We start from the raw sequence: 25,032 nt of genomic DNA on the forward strand, positions 1-25,032 counted from the left end.
TTTGGAATATCCTCAACTGGCCCCCTCTGTTCCTTCTTTTGGAAAATTTAAAAAAAAAAAACGAGAGGGGAGGATTTCCAGCCCCCCGCTCCCTCCCCTTTTAGTCGCCTTCTACGACACGTAGGGAATACGTGGGAAGTATTCTTAATCCCCTATCCCCAGGGATATATATATATATATATATATATATATATATATATATATATATATATATATATATATATATATTCCTGGGGATAGGGGACAAAGAATACTTCCCACGTATTCCCTGCGTGTCGTAAAAGGCGACTAAAAGGGGAGGGAGCGGGGGGCTGGAAATCCTCCCCTCTCGTTTTTTTTTTTTTTTTTTAATTTTCCAAAAGAAGGAACAGAGAATTGGGCCAGGTGAGGGTATTCCCTCAAAGGCCCAGTCCTCTGTTCTTAACGCTACCTCGCTAATGCGGGAAATGGCGAACAGTTTGAAAGAAAAAAGAAATATATATATTCTATTATACCCTTTCCAGTGGTTTGATATTTCTCCTCAAAGGAAGACTTGTCTCATATACCAGCGTAGGACTAATGTTAATCGAGTGTATCTTTCTAAACATTTTACTCTTTATGTACCAAAAGACATTTTGAACATTTACCAAAATGGAGTTTGTCTCCCTTACGATCTTTCTTCCAAGATGTTCTAGTGAGAAAGATTGGCATGATGTCAGCTTCAAGTGTGGGACTCACCGATCTGGAGTGTTGGTATAAGTTCTCATCTTTATGACTGCATTTCCCAAAGTCAAAATCCTGTTGCCGTTTATACGAACATGAAAATATTTGTTTTACTGATATAATTTAGAAATGAAATCTACACTTCTGTTTTACATGGTACAGTTGTATTCAAACACGTCTTCATCATTATCAGTCAATATCGATATCGTTTCTTACAATGAAATTTTTTCTTTTTCTTCCAGGAAAGAACTACATTGGTCCCGCTCTGCCGCCTCCACCGGAAGGTTAGTTCCAATGGTGTTGTTATAAATCTTCATACCATTAGAGTCATCAGTGTTATGTCTTTGTGTTTAGATGCCATTATTATTACCAACCACTCACTGTCAGTGTAGTCAAGTGATTATCAGTGCACATGTAACTGTTGTAAGAACATACACTATCACCACTAAATACAACAAACATGGTTGTTATGAGTAATACAACTGTTAACACTACTTATTTATGACATGAATTCAACCGGTGACGCTACTGTTGTTACTGCTTGTGTTAAAGACGTCTGATCTTGGCTCCTGTAGGGATGTTCCGGGTCCATGACATCTTTATTACCGTCACTGGCGTAACAACACTGCTACTGTTACCAACACTCCTACCACTGCTTTATCCTCTATGATTGTTTTCATCCCTATTTATACTATCTATCTACTGTGACAGCTGCCTTACACTGTGTATCATAGCATCAACTAGAACTACCCCTTTGTTACACTCACTGCACTCCTGCTACTGCTGTGATTAAAAGAAAAAAGTTTTGATACCATTAAACCATTTGATACCATTTTGATACCATTAATACAATCAAGTGTATTATTAAATGGAAAGGTATCTTGAACCTGAGCTGTAGAACATTTGCATTAAACTGGATTGAACACCTGGATTGAAGTGTATATCGTTTGTTCTACAAGTCATTGTTTGGGGTTACATATGTTGTGTTACCTAGCAGTCAGTGTCTGGTGACTGATGCCATATGTATGTTGTGTGACCCAGCAATCAATGTTTGGTGACTGGTATGAAACTAGATTTTATATCGCACGATCAGTGGCTACTGACTGATGTAAACTGTGTATCATTCGTCTCACTAATGAGTATATGTTGCGTGCCTGTTTATGTTTAATGACCAGTCAGTCGGCGTTAGGTGACTAACATGAATTCCATGTGGTGTGATGCACCAGTCAGTGTCTGGTGAATGGTATCAGCTGCAGGTCGTACCACCCGCCAGTCAGTGTTTGACTGTATATCTTTATAACCAACAGATTCTTGTAACTGGTATCATGTGTATGTTGTGTGACCCACCAGTTATTATAAAATCTTGTGAGTGACGTATCATGTGTATGTTGTGTGACCCACCAGTTATTATAAAGTCTTGTAAGTGACAATGCGTTTAAATGGTACACCTCTAGGTGTTATAGTGACAGCCTTTAACCACACGGTATCCACCACAGTGAGGTGTCCCCAGGGATGGTCCTACTACAACAACCATTGCTACTACTTCTCTAACGACAAGGCCACCTGGGATTCTGCCAACGACTGGTGTCAGGACAATATCGGCAGCGAGCTGGCCTCCGTCACCAGCGAGGATGAACAGACCTTCTTGTATGGTAACTTATTTGATGATTTATAGTTGTTGTTTTTTCTTTCTAGGATGAAAAGTAACAAGTGTTATGAGGAATAAAAGGCTCTTACTACCTCCTACGACTAATGATGCCCCATACTCTTGGCTACATCCACACTAGACAGTTGTGATGATTATTATTATTTTTTATTGATTTCCCACTTCACACATTTCTACACCCTTTGCATGCATGTAGAGGAAGTCCTGACTCCACAATGATTACCGGTACCCGCTTAACATTCCTTTATCTGTCTGGTATTGGAAGAGCGCCACCTGTGCCCTGTCGCTTTCCCCCCCTTTACATCCTAAGAACACAAGAAGTTTATTTCGTTGTTTTCAGTCTTGTCTTTCCCTTCCTATTTTATGTGTGTTTTGTAAACTACATACTCATGAGACACTTGTCTCAAGTCTGTTTACCAGACTACCCACAATACACTAATCTCACACTGAACTTCTTTAACGGAAGGGAAGTATAAAGTTTTCTTTCAAAAGAAGTAAATTGCACAGAAAATCTAAAGCAGCGTGCATCTAGGATAGAGAGCATGTTGATTTGTATTGGTACAAAGGGACACGATCACTGAATTTTGCAGTAAGGATGAGAGGGACGTGGCCAGAGGTAGATGTATAATTCGAGGTCTGGTTTCCATTGTCATAGTTATGATAAGGTGTCCAGGCTGCTCGGAAACAGACCAGCTTCTGAATACTATTGCTGAAAAAAATATCGAAGTTACACATTCTGTATAAAGGGTGGTGGTGATGATTTTCTAAAGTGACATGAGTCGTTTCGAAATATGCATCTTACCATCTTGAGAGCCATATTTATTCACCTGGGATTGACCCTGGAGCTGCTTATAACCGGACGAGGAACGAATGGTCATGGGATCATGGCTTCAATTTCTTATCGGTCAAAAAATCATCGAGTAGTTTACTGCATGCGTCAGGGTTAGGCCACGAGTTCATTTGTAATGGATGTGTGTGCGTGTGTGTGTGTCACAAAATCATATTTACCAGTGTGAGTGAATGATGCTTGAGTAAGAGTCGTAGGATGTCATAAAACACGGGTTGAAACCACGAAGTTGCTTTGAGCTGGTAAAACGGTAGAATGAAAAGCAATTTTCTCCAATACTCGGTCTTGACAAGAAGCGTCTCCACCTGCCAGATGTGCTCCAGGGAAACTGGAGAAATGCCTGGATCGGCCTTCACGATGACAACAATGGCGATAACTGGCACTGGACTGATGGCTCGCCTCTGGTGTACAAAAACTGGCTGGATGGGGAGCCCAACAATGCTAATGGAAACGAACACTGTGGGGAGGTGAGTACTTCTTCGTTACTTGTGAGCGTTGTTTATGTGCACGTTTATATCATAGGATTGGTTCAGCTTGTTGAGTGTAAGACGCCTTAGCTTTATATGAACAAAATAGACATGTGATTTACCATAATGCAAAGTTTGTATCCTTAAATACCTCTCATATTCAGGGTTTTTTTTCACAGTTTTCTTCCCAGACTCAGACACCAGCTTCTGCAGTCTTTCACTCGAGTCAGCCACCAAACCCGTGTCATCTGGGGACAGCATTTGACTCACCTCCAAGGCACTCCTATCCCCAGTATAGTGTAGACCTGCCCTTATCTCCGAGACCCTCATATGTACCTCTCTCGACACCTCATTCATAGATTAACCATAGTGACATCACACACCCCCTCGAATCAAAGATAATGATGATAACATCCAGAAACGCCACCATTCACGAGCGAATGCGGTTAATTCTTCCTCCGCTCTGTTGCTCACTGTCTTGTTTTCACACTTGAGTGGTCAGTGAGAGACGCCACCGGACGCAACCTCACTACACTCCCGATAACCCTTGAGTCACTTCATCCCCGAAAAACGCATCTCCATTTCACTCTCTTGAAACGCATTTTTGTTGTGATATCGACCCCACTTGCCTGTGCCAGTACTTTATTTGGTTCTGAATGCATTACCCCGATGATGGGAGTTTCATCCCTTTACCCCAAGATTTAGTCAGAAATTTGTTCTTGCAATGTAATACTTGAATAAATCTTTCTTTAACAGATGAGGTCAGGTGACTTCTTCTATGACGGCAAGTGGAATGACATGCCATGCTCCGAGAACAATTATTACGTGTGCAAGATAAGTGTCAGTAAGTAGAGTTTGATGGGAAGTTTTCTTGCAGTTCACATTTAGCAAGGTTACTAAGTAGTTTCCATCCTGTCTTTATGATGCTTCTTTTGAATTATGATGTTAATTGATTGCTTATATACACTTTTGTTTTCCCACGTCTTTTTGATTTTCCCGAACTGTCTTATTATAGTCGTTGATTTCAGCGTATTTTCTGCTTTTTTTTTTTCACCAGTGACATTTTTCTTCGGATTTTTTTTTTTCGCTGAATCATTCTTCATAGTTTTCGAAGTCAAGTGCACGGGGGCGCTTTATTACCAAAGATACAACACTAGAACATGCATATCCCCAGTCTGCCTGGGGTATATGAACAAGGCACTAAAGACATCCTTCCAGATGATCACCCAAATGCATTAAAAATCTTACACCGCCATCCGCATGTACACACTTCAGTCATCCATTCCAATTCAAACTATCCCTTCCCCCTTCCCACCTCTTCTTCCCCTCCTTTAACCACCCTATTAAGACAGAAATACATATTGACTCCTACGCGTCCAGTTGAAGATCACTCCTGTTTCTTTTCAGAAACTTGTCCGCTGTCTTGGGCGTACCATGAGGAGAAGTGTTATTATGCCAGTAACTTTGAGGCCACTTGGCACGGGGCTCGAGACTGGTGCCAGTTCTACAACGCTGAGGCTGACCTGGTGAGCATCCACTCCGACGACGAGAACACCTTCTTCTTAGGTAAGTCTCGAACACACACACACACACACACACACACACACACACACCAGGGGCTGTCATACATGACATCACTCCCACCATGACGAGTGTCGTATGTGACAGTTCTCCCAGTATAACTAACGGCGTCAATCCTCTCTACAGGACAGTTGACACAGAGCAGTGTAGCTACGTGGCTGGGTTTGACCTACGACCCGGAGGCCCAGGTGTGGACCTGGAGTGATGGCCAGGACGCTAACTACACCAACTGGAACGGAGGGGAACCTAACAACATGGGCGCAGAGTGGTGTACCGAGTGTATCGACTACCCTGGTGGTACTACCAATGGGAAATGGAACAACCTCCAATGCACTGAATCGCGGAACTTCGGCTGCGAGCTCTTCCCCAGTAAGTTGTGGCAGCTGCCAGAAACCTGCTCTCTCTTGGTACGTTTTGTTATCATCTTTAGTTTATTTTCTTAAGAACGGTTATTTGAGTTGACTACCCCGTCGTCGTGATCTCAGAACGTGAACATAAAGTAAGTAGTACCATTCCCCAACACTTGACAACGATGGGATTTGATGATTGTTGCAGGATGTACATCAGAACATATCGTTCATCTGTTTGAGTCAGCATTATAATGTGACAGCTCGGGGGGGTAAAGTGCTCCGTTGATACGGCGTTTGAACGGAGACAACAGCGGGTAAACGCTAGCCGAGACCATCGGCCGTGGGGACAACACGTCCTACCTGAAACAGTGCCAGGACAACACCCAGACTGGAACCAGCAGTGCCAGGGCAACGCCCAGACGGGAACTAGCAGTACCAGGACAGCACCCAGACTGAAATTGGCAGTACCAGGACAACACCCAGACTGAAATTGGCAGTACCAGGACAACACCCAGACTGGAACTGGCAGTGCCAGGACAACGCCCAGACTGGAACTGGCAGTGCCAGGCCGGCTGGATCCTGCCTGGGTCTTGATCTGGCACTACTGGTTCCCAGAATGATCTTGTCCTGGCAGTGCTGGTTTCCCTTCCTGGGTCCTGTCTTGGTAGTGGTGGCTCCCTTTTGGGTCCTGCCGTGGCAGTGGTGGCTCCCGTCTAGGTCCTGTCCTGGCCTTGGTGGCTCCTGTTTACGTCCTGTCCAGTCAGTGTTTCATATCCATTCCATATCATCCACCGTACCACCTTCGACAAAGCTACTCTATCAACCTATCATATGCTTCCTGTTTTTTCAAATATTTCTCAGGCAAATTGTTCAAATCAAACACCTTATCGTAGCATCCTCAACCATACCTGAAGTCACATCGTTCCTCGCCAATCTGATGCTCTTTGCATTCCACTGCCCAGCCAGTCACCATATTAACATACAACTTACCAGGTATACTCAGCAAACTTATATTTCTATAATTCGAACTCGCTTTTGTTCCCCTTGCCTATGCGATGAAGTTGTAAGAACTACTGATAGATAATGGTATTTTTTCAATGCTCTCTAGAAGTCAGACATCGAAAGAGATCTGCATGGTATTTACGAATCCATGTTTTTTCTTCTTTGCTTTGTTTGTGATAACTTGTGGTGGTTATAGTACAACAGTTAATTACCTTACAGAAAGAGATGCTATATATATATATATATATATATATATATATATATATATATATATATATATATATATATATATATATATATATCACTGTAGGAGCTGATCCTTCATTGTTGACTAATTTTTTCTACCTCGAAGACGTTCAATATATGTATGTATCATACATAAAGATATGGCAACACAAACATTTAAGAGAAAAAAAGAGTATTTCAACATCTTCCTGAGAGCAGCTTATATACATTCACATATAGAATCATAAGATAGGTATTTAGATTATGTGTATTTATACTCAGTCATTTGTATTCTTATATGTGCACACTACTTACAAACAGAGGAACATCAAGAAACATTAAGTTTAGATATATTCACTGATTTACACGTTTCATATACACAATTATACTGAGCACAGAATCGCATGCATATCAGTACAATCATTCAGGGAAAACTTCCTTACATATGGACACTCACGCAGGTACACACACACTCACCTACGGTCATATGAATACATCCCGAGTGCTCCACACACACCCCCTGGCTGCCTTCATTTATGTAACAGCTGAGAGAGAGCATGTGCATTTACATGAAGTGGTGTGTTTCTCTCCCCTCCAGCACATACCGTCGGCTGTGAGGATGGTTGGTTCGTGTTCGACCAGTATTGCTACTGGTACTCCGGGGGTGATTCTCTCGCGACCTTCAGTGATGCCCAGGATACCTGCGAGAGGAAGGGAGGCGACCTCGTCTCCATACACACGGCCGAGGAGAATGATTTCGTGATGGCTCTAGTGGACCCAAGTGAGTGAGAAGCTTCCTTCTGTGCGATCCCTGTCGATGACAGGAAATCAAGTATAGATATAGTCATATATAGGACTGAGATGACAAGAAGTAGCCAGACAAGATAACGGCCATGTGTAGTTTCTATGAAAATTACTGTATTCAAGGTTTGGCATTGCATCATATATCTACTTTACACCTATTTGTTATAGTATCGTTAGTATGTCTTCATTAGCCCGTGGCCATGATGGTCTTTCTTTGTGAGTCGATTGATTACAAGGTGATGTAGTACAAGAAGGCGTAACAGTTAAGACTAAGAAAAGTTGTATGTAACTTGAGAATCATGTTGGTGTTTAAACATAACACATTTCAGTATCAGTATATAACGAGAGGCTGTATTTATAGTCCAAGTGTTCTATGGCATTCTTCGGTAAATACCTATTGCTAACAACATCCATCACCATAAGAATGTTGCGAAACAGAATTCAGCAAATGATGTACACCTAGACTTTTAATGCAAATGTATTTTCAGGGTGAGATTATTCCTTCTTGAACCTGTTCTTTAACCATTTGGTATTTCATTTCTGCAACGTTTGGTATTTCATTTCTACACATTTCCGAGATACATATTCATTCACGCAACTTCGTTCCTTCAGATGTTCTTCTCACATTTTTGTACAGTTTTCTTTCATTCTTTCATATTTAATGCCATTTTGACGCCTGTCTTTATGAGAAGTCAGTGATGAAGGATGACTATGTTTTTTTAAGGTTATCTTTCGATCTAGTTCAGGTTTTATGACTTATCATGTGTGTGGATGTGTTCGGGCCATCCCTCCATTTATAGTGATACAACTTTTCATCATCTGCTGCTGATAAATCCAGCAATTTCCCTAAAGGCCTGGGGAAAGGCCACCCACGGTCGACAGTCCTCATTAAGGCCTGAGATGGAAAGACTGATGCTAAGAAAAAAATAAAAACCGTGGCTGTAAGGAAAAAAATCATATGATTTATGAAAAAAAAAAAGACAGGTAAGAAAGAATATGAATATAGGAGTCAGATGAGGTAGGATGGTTCTGGTCGTCACCTTGATCCTCATGGCTGGAGACGATAATACTTACCTGGGTAGTTACTGTTACCCGGGAAATTATGGACTGCCAGCGAGGTGATTCATTTGCATTCAAACTGACCCTGAAAATCGTACACACCACAGCAAAATGCTCCTCTACGTTTTTGTTTTCTTTTAGACGGAATGAGTGTTTTGAAAAATAAAAGAAAGTATTCCACCACTTTGGAATAGAAATGGAATTCCGGCGATCGTTTAAGGGTTACATGCCATTTTTCGATCAAGGTGAGGAAGAACAAGTGGTGGGTAACATTAAGAGTCACATGGCATCACCAGCGGAGAACATATCGAAGAAGAGAGATACAAGTACGTTAAGATATCTAAGAGATGGTACAAGGGAATATCTTGCACAGGTAACCACAGTTTCATGGTGCCAAGAGGCACTATGGGTACACTAAGATGGAACCGAGAAGACTTGAGGGTCCGAATACCAAGGAGCGATGTAGGTGGGCATATGCTTATGGAGACTATACGCAGGCAAGCACCTGAGGGGTTGGAGGACGCTTGACCCCAGGCTACTGTAGTTCAGTGGTTGTCACTGGAGATGATAAACAGCATGAAGTACGTAATGTTCACTTATATGTATATATATATATATATATATATATATATATATATATATATATATATATATATATATATATGTATATATATATATATATATATATATATATATATATATATATATATATATATATTTTTTTTTTTTTCATACTATTCGCCATTTCCCGCGATAGCGAGGTAGCGTTAAGAACAGAGGACTGGGCCTTTGAGGGAATATCCTCACCTGGCCCCCTTCTCTGTTCCTTCTTTTGGAAAATTAAAAAAAAACGAGAGGGGAGGATTTCCAGCCCCCCGCTCCCTTCCCTTTTAGTCGCCTTCTTCGACACGCAGGGAATACGTGGGAAGTATTCTTTCTCCCCTATCCCCAGGGATATATATATATATATATATATATATATATATATATATATATATATATATATATATATATATATATACTTTTTTTCAAACTTCGCCATTTCCCGCGTTAGCGAGGTAGCGTTAAGAACAGAGGACTGGGCCATTGAGGGAATATCCTCACCTGGCCCCTTTCTCTGTTCCTTCTTTTGGAAAATTAAAAAAAATTGAGAGGGGAGGATTTCCAGCCCCACGATCCTTCCCCTTTTAGTCGCCTTCTACGACACGCAGGGAATACGTGGGAAGTATTCTTAATCCCCTATCCCCAGGGATAATATATATATATATATATATATATATATATATATATATATATATATATATATATATATATATATATAAGTGAAGAAAAAATTCTCGTTGCACTGTATTGCTGGGTCGGTCTAATGGACTTCGTGCCCTGCCAGGAACAATTGTATTATATGTTGTATGAGCGCATTTACTTAATATACTTACGTTTGCAAAGTAGTTCCTTCCTTACAGACAGTTACGATTCCACGTGGATTGGTATCACAGACGAGGATCACTCTGGAGAGTATGCCTGGACTGATGGAACAACCGTCACTTACACCAACTGGGACATGTTGTTTTACACCAGTAAGTTGTCTGACTCTCATCACGTAGGGTGTCATACGTCTGGCAACGCATAACAGCTGAGAGTAACTGAAAGGTTGTGCTCGAACGCATGAGTTGTCCAACTTTGTAATGAAATCAAGACATGAGTATTTGAGAAATTGGATATATAATGGATACTAGTGTGTGTGTGTGTGTGTGTGTGTGTATGTTCCTTGTTTGTATGATACGGAGGGATAGTTTTACACTCATGCCTCCCCGTCTCTTAACGTTGTACATATGTACCATATTTTTTACAACTATGTGCACACACACACACACACATCAGCTTAAGCCAGGCACCTGCATCGACTAACTCTATGCCCAGGATTCGATCGCATACGCGTCCGGGACCCGGGCTGGCTCGTACTGACTCATGGTCAGTAACGCTAACTCTGCTCGCGGCGCACGAGTCTGAATGTTTCATTGTGGTGTCCTGGCAACTACCTGTTCACACTGCGTCCGATTTCTTGTCTATGATAAGCATAGGAAACAGTTGTCAGTATTATTTGAATGGCCAAATAAACAGGCAGTAATGATGAATACCGTCAATTATAGTCCATTTTGAGTTTCAAAAATAAGTACTGTAGCAGAGAGAGAGAGAGAGAGAGAGCACCCAGAGTTATGACATACCGACATACTATTTAGAGTAATTTGTGTTGACGTAATAAGGCATCGGTTTTGATTCTTAGTTTATGTTATGCGTTCACTATGAGAGTGTATGAATAAATGAGTGAGAATGTGTGAATGATTCGAAGTTGAGGAGTGTCATGATTATCAATGTAACAGTAAGAATCACTTGATAAAACGATATTGATGGCAATAGGGCTGGAATGAGCGAGTACTGCGCTCATGACCTTTTCTTAACATTGAAATGATATAGACTGACTCGATAAAATGCAAGACCGGACATCGGTTGCAAACATTCAGCTTTCCCTTCCTCTACCGTTCATCTCCTGTCAGTTAATCTGCCATCAGCAATGACCAACAATATTACAACGACTCATATTTCACAGATAATAATCCAGGAAATACCAGTACAAGGTAATATATATATATATGTCAAGACGACGTAGATATTTTGTAATTAACATATAGAGGATCAGCACTACTTTGGTCCGCGGAGGGCAGTGTTCGAGCCCTTTATGAATTATAATCGGCGACCTTATAAATTAACAAAACATTTGTCTGCGACAGTATTGATTCTTCGAAACAAAAATCTACGGATTCTGCGCGAGTTTAGAGGTCTTAGGGAGCGTGTTTTGTGTTGGATAAGCACTTTGTATGTGATCCATCGATAACTGTTTTTCCCTCGTCTTTGCAGCCCATGGCTGTGGCTCCTATGGATTTCTGTCCTATGGCGAATGGGATATAGAAGTTTGTGACACATCGCAAAATTTTATCTGCAAGAAACCTCAAGAATCTAGGCCAATCGATCCCTCTCAGGATGACTGTAAGAAGGTAAGATGTTTAACATGGAATCCTACACATGTATGTAGAGAATCGGGCATAACAATGGCGAAAAGGCAAAAGTTCATTAAATCTTTACAAGTTAATACACGTATGCCAATGTCTCTCTTCTTATCATCATCATCCCCATCAGTTTCCGTAAGAAAAGTAGCGGATATAGTAGCGATATCTGGCACCTTAGACGTAGCGAATATGTACTATATATATAATGTATATATATATATATATATATATATATATATATATATATATATATATATATATATATATATATATAAGGCCTATTTTCATGCTGAATACAATTTTGGTTTTGACAGGTAATGATATTGATATCGTTAATTCTTGGCTGTTTCTTAAGTTAGTGGGATCCGGTCAATGCAAATCCTTTGAAGAAAAAGATATAGAAACCAGACTTATATGTTTACCTAAGTCATATATATGGTGTGGGTAACCTTTGTCATACGTGTCTGTCTGGCAGGGTGACTTGGCATACAAGGGCTCGTGCTACACTTTACCCGGGTCGACTCTCTCTTGGCCTGAAGCCAAAGACGACTGTGAGGGTCGTGACGCGCACTTGCTGGCCATCAACGACAGGTAGGCTGGTTGTTAACGACATATAGGCTGTTTATCAGCGACAGGTAGGCTAGTCATCAGCGACTGGTAGGTTTATTATCGTAGGTAGGATGGTCATCAATGCTAGATAATCTGGTTTTTAACGACAGGCAGGTTGGTCGTCAGTGAAAGGTAGGCTGGCCGTCAACAGCAGGCGGGTTGGTCATCAGTGATCATAGGCTGGTCATCAACGACATATTGGCTGATCATTAAAGGTATGTAGGCTGGTCCTCAACGAGAGGTAGTCTGGTCACCAACGAGTGGGAGGCTGGTCATCAACGACGGTTAGGGTGATCATCAACGACAGGTAAGCTGTCCATTAATGGTAGGTAAGCTGGCGATCAACGACAGGTAGGCTGGTCAATAATGGTGAATAGGCTGATCATCAACGACAAGAAGGCTAGTTTTTAACGACAGGCAGGTTGCTCAACAACGAGATAGGCTATTTATCAACGAGAGGTGGGTTGGTCATCAACGACAGGTAGGGTGGTCATAAACGGAAGACAGGCTGGTCATCAACGAGAAGTAGGCTGATTATCAACGACAGGCAGATTGGCCATCAACGGTAGGTGAGGTGGCCATAGGTACAACATAGGCTGGTTTAGGCTTCACTCTCCATGCTCAGGCCAGACCATAAGACTTATGAATACTACAGATTCAGCAGCTATTCACATAGTTTCAGTAATGTGAACCCAAATTAGTTTTAACAGTCCGGGTGTCTAGTGTACACTTCCCACATGCGTTTTCTCTACACACCCATTCATATACGACATTTTGGATACGATGTGGTAGTAATTAGTGTGTTCATACCTATGTTGAGAGCAGCCATAGCCCGTGAGGTGGATAATAGCCTAAGTCTGAAGGTTGATCTCGTGAGACAGGTGCGGAGTTATATTTAAAATATCTTGGCAACTTCATTAAGGTTATCACGATCATCCACCACTGACTTGAAAAAAGAAAAAAAGTGATCCCCAGAGAGGAGCCAGTTTTAGAATCGCTTCAGGTCTGGTGAGTTTAAGATTTGGCAGTTTACTTTTGAATCATCTGCATGAATCTTATCATTAACAATTGCTAGTTTTGATATTCCGGATCTTCAGTCTAAGGCTATCCTATCCATCGACCATATCCCTCTCATATACGAAATAAGCCTCGAAATATGATTTAAAGTTTCATTCAGTTTTATTCTATGATTTTGGGTTTCATGATAATTAAGATATGTAATTAACTGTTAAATTTCTCGAGAAATTGAATCACCCTCTCCAGTTTTACGTAACTCGTCAACCAGCTCGGCCCACACCGGTTCCTGACACTCTTTGACTGCACATGTAAAGTGAACTTTCTCTGCCGTCATGCTGACTCTAACATATATCAATTCATGTGGTTCAGACTGTTTCAGTTGAAATGGCTCGGGTCACCGAACACAACCTTCCTTGAGTATGATAGATTTCAGTTCGATCAGCTTCGTGGGTTATGACGACCATTTGGAAGGGCATTTTAAAAATGAACCTTACCTCCCTTGACGTAATCAGTGATTTGTAAAAGTTCGAGAACAGTTTGTTAAAAGCTTCCTCAGTTATGCCATTAGTATGAGAATAATCTTTAGAGATGTATAAGAATGATATGGTCGATGTGCAATATATGGTATAGACCAGGATAGGAGTGAAGCTAAGAATCTGATGAATTCACCCGTTCAAATCATTTTATTTGTCTCCACATAGGGTGTTCGTCATCTCAGATATTCAGATGATGAGAAGTGCGATGAGTGAATCGAAGAGATAATAGCTGGATATACGGTTTGAAAATGTATCCCGTACAGGCGGTGTTTCTTTCGAAAAGAAGCGCCCAAATGTATTTTGTGGACTTCTCTTTTCAAGATCTTGTTGATTTTCTTTATTTCTGGCTACCCGAACTGAGTTTAATAATAAAAAAAGAATATATCTTTGCCTATCTCCTTGATTAACAGATTTTTTTTTTTTTTCAATTTAAGTAACATCTAAGAGCATGTGAGAATGGTGCGTCTAAAACTAGAGTTTCTTTCCCTAGATTTGAAAACGCCATCATCTCGGCCTACCTGGGTGACCTGGAGAGCCAGGCGTGGATTGGTCTCTCGGGCACCGTCGGCTCAGATGGCTCCATCACCTTCGCCTGGGTTAATGAGGATCCAGTAGACTTCACCAACTGGGACGAATATCAACCTGGTTAGTCAATGAGAGGGAAATATTCCAGTGTTACTGCACAGCTCATGAAAATATGTTCCGAGTGGGTGGACGTAGCATGAAATATTTCTCTGTCAGACCTTGTTATATTGTCTCACTTAGGACAAGGTAATAGGTGCACTACTAGTATTAATGGGGCCCCCCCAAGTACCCCCCCCCGGTACTTGTATGTTTGCAGGCTAATTCATTTACAGTCACTTATGTAATGGAGTGTGAGAAACACGATGAATTTAGGGTTCCTAAGAATGATGATTTGGCTGAACTGGTATGTTGTGATGGTCACTAATTGTTCTGTTAAAAGGATTATCATAATTATGAAAATGTTGACCTATGGAACCGTACTAAGTTGTAACTTGTGGCATCTCGCCTTCTAATGTGCGATCATTTTATTAATAAACTCAGGAATTCGTACATCCAAAATGAAGTTTGGTAATAACGAACAGACAAATAGACAGACCAGCAATCAGAGACAGACACAGACGTATACACAGTAACACAGATATATTCACACGCACACCTCCGTGGTGTAGTGTTTAGTGATACTATCCATGACTCAGCACAGCCGGCCAGGGGTCAAGCCCGCAGGGGTTCGAATCTTGGTCGCGGTAGTCGGCCCACGCCTAACCTAGGTGGCCACTGGTGTTTAGAAACGAATAGGATACCACCCACTCACTGATTTCATCTTGGTTGCACTTTAACACGAGTGTCGGATTATTGATAGTGATTGTATTATTATGTTACCCATACAGATCCTCTGCGTGGGACGTGCGTGTCAGCATCGGGAGAAAGGACCAACCCTGGCCTCTGGGCCATGAAGAATTGCGATGATGAGTTACGGTACATCTGTAAGTATGACTAGGATGGCAACCGTACCTCCGTTATGTGTTTATGTATTTTTTAAATGACTTCTGTCATGTGCCACGAGTGATCGGAAAAAGTAAATCTAAAGATATTGTATGATAATTTCATTCATGATTATTCGGTATATGTCGGCGAAAGGAGTTATTGTGAATATTTTCTATTGATTCCCTAGCTGATATTCTTCCTCCTCTTCTTGTTCATATCTTTCCTGTTCCTTCTCTTATTTTTGCTACTTTACTTTTTCTCTTCGCAATCTTTTGTTTTTCTTTTTCATTTTCTGGGCCATGAAGAATTGCGATGATGAGTTACGGTACATCTGTAAGTATGACTAGGATGGCAACCGTACCTCCGTTATGTGTTTATGTATTTTTTAAATGACTTCTGTCATGTGCCACGAGTGATCGGAAAAAGTAAATCTAAAGATATTGTATGATAATTTTTATAGTGCTTTTGAAAAAAAAAAATCGTTTCCCTTCTTCCTGTTTCTTAGCATATCTCCAGTGTTTCTGTTTTTGCTCACTGTATCTTATTTGTATTCCAACTGTCCTTTTTTGCTCACTGTATCATTCGTATTCCAACTGTCCTTTTTGTACTCATTCCTGTCGTTATTTATGTGATCCTTGCTCTGACAAGTGTATCTTACCACTACCATCATCATCGTGCCCTGTATCGTAGCCTTGCCACCCTCCGTAACTTCGGATCTTCCTCCTCCAGGCGAATACGACCGTCCTGGCTACAAACCTCCCCCGGTCGTCACTACACAGCCGCCTCCCGCGAAATGCATCTACGGCTGGGTCCATAAGGAAGGTGCCTGCTACAAGGTTAGTGTGGCTCATTACCTGATAAGCTTACAAGGCCAGAATTGTATTGTTTCCTGCCGTGACAGCACTGTGTGTGTGTGTGTGTGTGGAGAAGCTTACCCTTCAAGAGCTATTCAGGCATTCAGGCACCTTTCTTTCCTATCAACGAACATTGTTACCCCAAGATGTATGTTGCCACTTAATGACCAGGCTTTCATTCTGATCTGTACTATGTCTTGCTTCATATCTGTACACTTTTATCCACTATTCTAGGCTTGTTCATTTTCTTAGCTGAAATTTTTTTTAGCGCTCTTTGTTAACACATATCATAATGTCTTTGTACTTAAGTGCAATATGTCGGAGCGTTGCACAAACAATGATTCTGGGCAGTACACATTCTCGTAACATGTGCTTCTGTAGCCATCGGCCTTGTGTCTTTCACATTTCTCTCCAGTATCTTTCCTTCTTCTATCTATTAAATGCGCCTCATGTAGATTTTGTAGATTATTTGCATCAGAAAAAGATTTATATGTATATGTTGATTATTTTAAAGGGATAATATGTATTTCCAGTCAAAATATTTTGTTGCGTATGAAGTATGAAGATAGAGAGTATATGACTCATTCTCTTTTATCAATATCATGCTAGGGAACATGTATTCATACTAGTTCATCAGTATATTACATATATATATATATATATATATATATATATATATATATATATATATATATATATATATATATATATATATGGTTCATTTTCGTTACTGATATTGCCGGTAGTAAGCTTACTGTGTTTCTGATATTATCCGTAGCTTGTTCTGTTACTGGTGCTACCAGTAGCTTGCTATGTTACTGGTAATACCCGTAGCTTGCTATTTTACTTGTAGTCCCCGTAGCTTTCTGTGTTCCTGGCAGTACTGATGGCTTGCTGTGTCATTAGAAGTATCATATTATACGATCAGTGTGGTATTGTTACAGGTGTTTCCTGAGCCATCATCTTGGGGCATAGCAGAGGAGTTCTGTTCATCCATCGGTGGTCACCTTGTTAGTATCGGCAGTGCGGAGGAGCAGAGCCTCGTTCAAGAGTGAGTATCCTCACTAAGGAATACCCCTGTTTGTCCATCTACACGTCTCACAAACTGCCTGTGACAGGGTACATGTATCTCTTTTGTGCTCTCTTTACTGAGGTGCAGCGAACGGTTCAGTGAACAGGACAGGGTTATGGTATGTCCTGTAATGGCGTAGTGTCAGGTGAGAGACTGGGTAATGCTGGGATGATCAACTCCATGTAAACTTTGACTCAGACAACGTTGTGATGATGCTGTTCTCGGCGACAGTGTAGCAAGATGTGTCAGCTTCAAGTAAGGACAGTGGTACTTCAAAGTGCAAAGAATGAAACAGACGTGGATTACATGCACTGTAAGATGTTCGTAGCGGAGATAAGTACAAGAGAGGATTACTGGAGGGGTGGGGGGCGGTTTACAGTCAACAGACACATGGTACGATGTTCATGGTGGAAGCTGGTCAAGGTGCAAATGATGAGGAGGAGGATATACTACATCCACTGTGTGGTGTTCGTGAAGGGTGTTGGTACAGATGTGGAGGATACCAGTCAGAGGTGTGTTAACCAAACTGACTGATGCAGGTTTGCGGGCCGATCATATGCAAGACAGGCAGGTGTGGCGGCCGATCAGAGGAGAGTGAAGTATATATGTGGGCCAACCAGATGTATGTGACACAGGTATGGTGGTCGAAGTGAAGAGGAAAGCATTGGGGGCCGACCAGACGTGGGTGCAGCAGGTGTGCGAGTTAGAGATCACAGCCAGGTGTGAAGGTGTAGCAGGTGTGTAGTTTAGAGATAATTGAGCCAGGTGTAGGAGGCCGACCACAGGTGGATGAGGTTTGTATAGGAGCGTCAACTACAAACGAGTGAGGTAGAAAGGATGAACTCGGAAACAAAAGGTTGCACAACAAGTGCATGTGGGAGGTGAGTGTATGGTAGAGTGATGGATGTCAGTGGTGATGGAAGGTGAGTAGGGATGAGCGTATAGATGCAAGGAGGTAGGTTGAGGATGCCAGCGTCAGTGAGAGACGAAGGTCCACCAGTGTGTAAAGACATCATGATAACAGAAGCATATGACAACCCCGTCCAGTAATGAAACGCCTGGATTACTTAGCCTTCGTTTTAGTCATGAAAATGTCTAACGAATGGCAGTTTATTAAGTCAGTATACTAAACATGTATGAGCCTTATCTGGTTACCAAGTCAGTGTACTCAGTATGCTTCATGTGTTTCGCAGACTGCCTGGGATGTCTAGTATCAACGATACCTACCAGTCCCTGTGGGTTGGCCTCAGGCTTAACTCTAACTCAGGTAAGCCGCTTAGTTGGCCTCAAGCTTAACTCCAACTCAGGTAAGTCGAGCGGTTGGCTTCAAATTTGGTTCTAACATAGGCTTTGCTTGGTGGTTGGCCTCAAGCTTGGCTTCATCACAGATAAGCCAAGTGGTTGGCCTCAAACTTGGCTCTGACACAGGTGAGCCAAGCGGTTGGCCCCAAACTTGGCTCTGACACAGGTGAGCTTCAAGTAGTGGGCTTCAAGCTTGGCTCCGACGCGGGAAAGCCGAGTGGCTGGCCTCAAGCTTGGCTCTGACACAGGGAAGCCGAATAGTTGGCCTTAAACTCTGATCTGGCACAGATGAGCCGAGTGGCAGAGGAAACTCGTAAATTTTGGAGGAAATGGGAAGCCTGCTATTCAACCAGCCGCTAATAGCAGCATATTAATTAAACGAGGCAGTGGCGTCCCGAGTACTGTATGTAGCTTACGAATACGTAAATGTGCAGAGATGTCGGCATCATTCTGAAGGATCCAACGAATGCTAGAAGCGCTGGGGGTAGTGTATCTCACACATGCACCAAGGCTGCACAGGGAGGAAGAGACTCGGGGAGAATTGCAAGTAACTATTCGTTGGTGTTACACAGGTAGCCAGCTCTCACGTGAGGAAAAAAAAAATCGATACAATAACAGAAAAAGGACTAAGATTGCAACTTTGGAAATGCAGGTCAAGATTTAGGTCTGGCTAATAAGTCGTTTTGCTTTGTTAGAACTGCCTCTTATATCTATTCACTATGCCGACGTTCGTGGTATTTTTAATATCTCTTATTTGTTGAACACCATCTGTCTGGTACATCAAATATTTTACTTCCCTCTGAGACCCAGTTGTCCAATGCTGTTCTCACTAGTCCCTTTTTCATATTCGATTACAATCTCCACTCATGCTTCCGGTTCAAAGGTGGTGTCCGTGTTTACTCCATCAACACATATTCTACGCCTCGAGGACCAAGAGTCCCCAAACTTTGATGCTCTCTGGCTCAAGGTCTGTCTCATCTCTCAACTATCACAATATTCCTACCATACAGTTGGTGTGTGGGGGGGGGGGGGGGGATTGAAGCCTTCGCGTTCTCCATTTGTAATGATGTAGAGCAAATGATCACTTACCTTACCGAAATATCTTGAGTTGTGGTTTCATTAGAGTAACTGTTCAGAAGAGAAGAATCCTCAGAGTCTTCAGTAGAATAAAGATTCTTATTTTGAGTCAGATTTTGCCATTTGTTTCCAAAGTGTGGTAGATGCTGTGTTAACTGCGATGAGTAGTCAAGCCACAGACGTCACAAGAGAGGGAAAAGTTAGGGATGAAGTTTGTTTCAGTAATGGAGATTGTCCTAAAAATATATGAAGAGAAGAAAAGTTGTTTTAAAAAGTGCTCTAGTTCACTGGGTCACGTTTTCCCCACTCAAAAGATCCGAGGTAATTCTGTAAACAGAATTAAACTAGATTGCAGAAGGAAGAAGGTTGTAGATTAAGAAAGAAAGGAGGTAAGAGAGAGAGAGGAATAAAGTCGATGATGATTTTGAAGGAGAGGTTGATCCATCGACAGGTGCACTGATGAAGCAACCAAACAGATGCTGCATACATTACAATAAAGTCCTTCCCTGTTTTTTTTATCCTAGCTTCTTGTTTCTTTCGCTTTATTTTCTTCCATTACATTGTTGTTTCTGTTCTATATATTTACTGAGCGTTAATACTAGTCTGTTTCTTTTTGGGTTATATATCTGTCAGTTGTATGTTGTATTTCGCTCACTGAGACCAGATAGGGTGTCCAGTTATATAGTTCATAGATAAGGACATTTATAACGTAATGATTACGTGCTCAAGGCCTGGTTGCGTTTTGATAATGTCTAGTTTTTGTGTGATTGAGAAGATATTTGTCTAGCGACTCCCTGTACTTTAGAAATACCGTTTACTGCAGTTTTTCTGGGTCAAGTGATTATGAGGATTTTAGGATTCCTTTGAAAATGATAAAAGGAAATTGCGCATAGGTGAGAAACAAATCATATGTGTACACATTTTGAATAGTGCTTCCACCTTGTGCAGGATACGTATGGGTAGATGGCACAGCCTTTGACTATGTGGACTGGGCGGAGGGTCAGCCGGACAGTCACTACGGCCGTGAGAACTGTGTGTTCGGAGACAAGACCAGCCTCAAGCTCTCGGACTCGGTGTGTGACGCCTACCTGCCTTATATCTGCAAAGCTCCTCAAGGTAAGCGTCTTACGTACTGGGTACGATCTGGAAAATTCATGAATATGGAATGTCAAAATGTTTTTCAGGCAAGATATAGAATATAGTGGCATATAAACTTCTTAATGTGTTTATCAATAGATTCGCCATTGATCTCGATATAGCCATTCCATTCGTCCTTTGTCGTAATGCCAGGCTTATAGAAGTCGTGTGATGGCTGGTTAGACCAGCCTTCAGTAGCCTCTTCGCTCCTCATTACCTTTAGAACGGTGACCCAGGGAGATGTGGCCTGAACCTCAAGTTTCATTCCCCTGGGGTCAGGTTATAGGGCTTTAAGGGAGGGGTGGTTGTGTTCTTCAAAACCACAGGCACACGTAGAGGTTTAGTGCAACACCGACCTTGCTGAAGGCTGTCCTAACCGGGACTTGCCCCTCGACACTCTCATAACTACACTTGAATTTTCTGGCCCATCACCTCACACGACCAGTAGACACCGATAGATGACCGTCACACACAAAACTCTGGAAAAGAACTCATTGATTTTTTGTGGTAATTGTAAGAATGTCCCTGATAGTCTCAGATGTTTAGCTTGAACTCCGTAGTCTGAAATAGATAATAAAGAGAAATCAAACCCAACTGTTATCAAAAGGTTCACTTTCATGATATGGTAAATCCAGAACCTGCCATACTGTTTTATACCTTGTTTGCGAAAGTCTTTGACCATGCTTCGTGTATGTATATATATATATATATATATATATATATATATATATATATATATATATATATATATATATATATATGTGTGTGTGTGTGTGTATTTATGTATGTATGTACGTCCGTAGGGATAGGGGAGACAGAATACTTCCCACGTATTCTGTATGAGAAAGCGACTGAAAGGGGAGGGAGCGGGGGGCTGGAAATCCTCCCCTCCCGTTTTTTAATTTTCCAAAAGAAGGAACAGAAAAGAGGGCCAAGTGAGGATATTCCCTCTAAGACTCGATCCTCTCTTCTTAACGCTAACTTGCTGACGCGGGAAAAGGCGTATATATGTATGAAAAGAAAAAGAAAAAAGTATATAATTATATATATATATATATATATATATATATATATATATATATATATATATATATATATATATATTACAACTAGCTGTCTATCCCTTTCTAGCGAGGTAGCGATAGGAACAAACGATCGACGAGTCCCAGCTTAGCCTTCGAGAATATATATGCTCGTTTGGAAGTTTCTTCGTTTTGGGGGGAAGGGAGATTACTAAAATTGAAGTGTTGCATCATTGAATTCCCGAGATAGGGAGAAGGTCAAGAATGTCGCTGAAGGGGTTCCCAGCTTAGGCTAAAGGTCAGGTCAGGTCTCCGGCGTACCTTCGATCCTACATTTATTCATATTGTTTATCATTAGTGAACTCATATTGCTAGGGACGATGGTGACGACCCTAGCTCCGCCAACCAAGCCTTCCAGCCTGTTATGTTCGGACGATTCCTCCTGGTACTTGTACGGGGATCATTGCTACAAGTTCATTTCTTTCTCTGGGGAGGATCCTCAGTCCTGGTGGAAGGCACACGAAAGCTGTAGAAGTGACGGCTCAGAGCTGGCCTCCATCCACAGCTATGAGGAGAACTACTGGATTGAGTCTATGGTATGTATTATTTATAAGGATGTAGGTGGAAATAAGCTTAGAATGTCTCTATAGATTGATTATTCGCTTCCTTAAGTGGTATTGTTAAGTTCTCAGTACACAGGCTTGATATCTCTCGGCATAGATGTAAATCGTACAAACAAAAGTTGGGAAAAGATCAAGGTACTCTATGCAACTTTTGTTCTGGACATAAAGAGTAAAAAGATAGGCACAAATCTGTAGAGTGGACTGAGTCTGTAGAGTATGATAAGGTTTATTTTGTTGGAAACAGTAGAACTGGCGGGAGGCGTGATTTTCTTCCCAGCAGTTACTCTTCCCATTATGCCCCGTCTGAATGGGCCATCTTCCACTATTTCTTGAAATTCAACGCTGTCTTACATTGAGGGTAACTTCATTTCCCTCTTTGCCTTCTCCTTCCTTCCTTCCTTAGTATCATGTACCCCTTCTGGGCAGGATAGATGAGAACTTATCTATTTAATAACATTTGTTTCTTGGAGTCCAACAGCGTCACATGCACTTTCTTTTATACGATCCGAGAAAAAAAATATTTTAGCATTCAGTCTACTGAAGTTTTGCCTACACCAGTGAGTGTGTAATTACCTTTTTTTTTTTTTTTGTCATCTATTTGTGCTCGACGGGGAGGAAGTCTTATACTTGCGGGGCCTAATGATTCCAACATTCTACGTCATGGTACAACATACGTTTACGAATGTTTCAACATTAATCATGTCTTTAGTCATTTTATTTGTATGTGTGTGTGTGTGTGTGTGTGTGTGTGTGTGTGTTTTCACGCTTCTAATGCCTTTACCGTACTTCTGATTATGAGAATATATATACATTTTTTTTTTTTCAGATTTACTCATATTCTGACAAAGCATTCTGGATAGGAGGGATAGCTTCGCTGGACTCCGGCTACACATGGGCGGACGACACTCCCTTCGACTTCGACAACTGGGCTAAGGGAGAACCCAACAACGTTTTTGGTGAGTCGCTCGCTGGTGGTTGGTGCTACTGTTTCCTTGTCTTGGTCGTCCAGTGCTTTTTGATGACACTATAACCTCTCATTGTCATCCACTGATGGTGGTGTTACGATGGTTTGTACCGGAAACATCCCGTGTGAAACTAAAAGATAACTGCTTAACCACTGTTTGTCAAACCAGAGAAAATGTTTGTCAGCCAAAATTATTCAGAAATGATTATTGATCATATCTAGAGAAAAATCTCGGGGGACATGGATAGACCACAACATTTTACATCAGATGAAAAAAGAACAACGTAAGAATTTTCACAATGGTACTAAGTTAAAGAATGTATGTTGCACATTTCATTCCCCACCACCACCTGCAAGATGACGCAAGAAGTCATCATTAGTCATCTGCTTTATCTTGTTATTGGACGGTTCTTCACAGGAGAGGATGCGGTGCATAATTACCCTCTTTCGCTTCTTGCCTCTTTTCTAGATATTTTTCCAAAATCAGTCATTTCTTTCAAGTGGATATGTTCCCACGATGCACTAATGATGAACCAAGAATTCTCAAGAGCGGGGTTCATACCCTCGGTCCCAGATGAATCAGTACACTATCTTTATCATGAAGGACTCTCAAGTAACCATTGCTTGGTCAAAATACCGTAAAACGGTATATACACAACAAGAACAATTACATCGCTTGATTGTGCCTTCACCTTGTCACCGCTACTGAGTATATCTCTCCTCATTCAAAGTTATGACAGTTACACGTAATCCAAGGACATAGATTATCCTATGGTAAGCCATACTTGATAAGAGATATCCGCGGGGTATGTGAAATGAGTGAGGGATCAACACACTTTATGTGACGAAGTGAACCTGTCATGGTCGTTCAGTTGTGCTAGAATGAACTTGTCATGGTCGTCCACTACTGATCATAGTACAATGAACCGGTCGTGATTTTCTGGTGTTTATGGCGCTTAAATGAACCCGTTCTGGTAGTCCAATGGTGATGCTGGTGATAGAGCGATCCTCTCATGGCTTGCTAGTGATGCTGTTGGTGACACACTGAATCTGTCGTGAGTTATTGGCACGAGAGTAGACATGTGATTATCACCAACAGCGCCACTTGTTTGGCACCTTCTGTAATACCAGATAACCATGAATAGTCCACTCTAGCACCAGTAGTATCACCATAAACACGGGGCTGCTAGCTCTACCTGGCACCACTAAACAAATATCACGGGTTTTCTCTGGCACCAGTATTACTAACGATAACATGATGTCTTCTTTAACAAGAGCAGTGTCACCAGACAGGTATAAAAGGTCTAGTCTGGCACTAAGAGGCGTATGAAAATGAGTAGCCCATGATGGCACGATGGTAATTGGTCATAGTTGTCTAGTGGTATTGTTTCTGTTAAACGACTTGTGATAATTGTCTGTAGTGATATTAGTCCCAAAGAGAACCCATTATATTTGTCCAGCGGTGCCTACAATGGCAGGGGAAGCTCGTCCTACTGTAAATCTTGTGATGTTGCTGGTGTCAGAGTCGACTCGTCATGGGGA

The 25,032-nt window shown here is 41.5% G+C and overlaps 1 protein-coding gene across 1 annotated transcript in view; it reads left to right on the forward strand.

Annotated features, from left to right (window-relative positions):
- The window catches only part of LOC139749841 (macrophage mannose receptor 1-like), a 97,324-nt gene that overhangs the window by 30,922 nt on the left and 41,370 nt on the right, over window positions 1–25,032 (forward strand). Inside the window, exons 18-35 of the mRNA XM_071664153.1 lie at window positions 945–986; window positions 2,199–2,354; window positions 3,528–3,682; window positions 4,439–4,526; window positions 5,090–5,248; window positions 5,390–5,632; window positions 7,439–7,621; window positions 10,167–10,280; window positions 11,620–11,756; window positions 12,244–12,359; window positions 14,421–14,575; window positions 15,343–15,438; window positions 16,169–16,275; window positions 17,238–17,344; window positions 18,559–18,632; window positions 20,693–20,860; window positions 22,279–22,499; window positions 23,353–23,482. Of these exons, the coding sequence (XP_071520254.1) occupies window positions 945–986; window positions 2,199–2,354; window positions 3,528–3,682; window positions 4,439–4,526; window positions 5,090–5,248; window positions 5,390–5,632; window positions 7,439–7,621; window positions 10,167–10,280; window positions 11,620–11,756; window positions 12,244–12,359; window positions 14,421–14,575; window positions 15,343–15,438; window positions 16,169–16,275; window positions 17,238–17,344; window positions 18,559–18,632; window positions 20,693–20,860; window positions 22,279–22,499; window positions 23,353–23,482 (2,451 nt within the window). The remainder of the gene's footprint in view (window positions 1–944; window positions 987–2,198; window positions 2,355–3,527; window positions 3,683–4,438; window positions 4,527–5,089; window positions 5,249–5,389; window positions 5,633–7,438; window positions 7,622–10,166; window positions 10,281–11,619; window positions 11,757–12,243; window positions 12,360–14,420; window positions 14,576–15,342; window positions 15,439–16,168; window positions 16,276–17,237; window positions 17,345–18,558; window positions 18,633–20,692; window positions 20,861–22,278; window positions 22,500–23,352; window positions 23,483–25,032) is intronic.

The sequence above is a fragment of the Panulirus ornatus genome, chromosome 8 (genome assembly GCF_036320965.1).
Source record: "Panulirus ornatus isolate Po-2019 chromosome 8, ASM3632096v1, whole genome shotgun sequence".
Classification (NCBI taxonomy): Eukaryota; Metazoa; Arthropoda; class Malacostraca; order Decapoda; family Palinuridae; genus Panulirus; species Panulirus ornatus.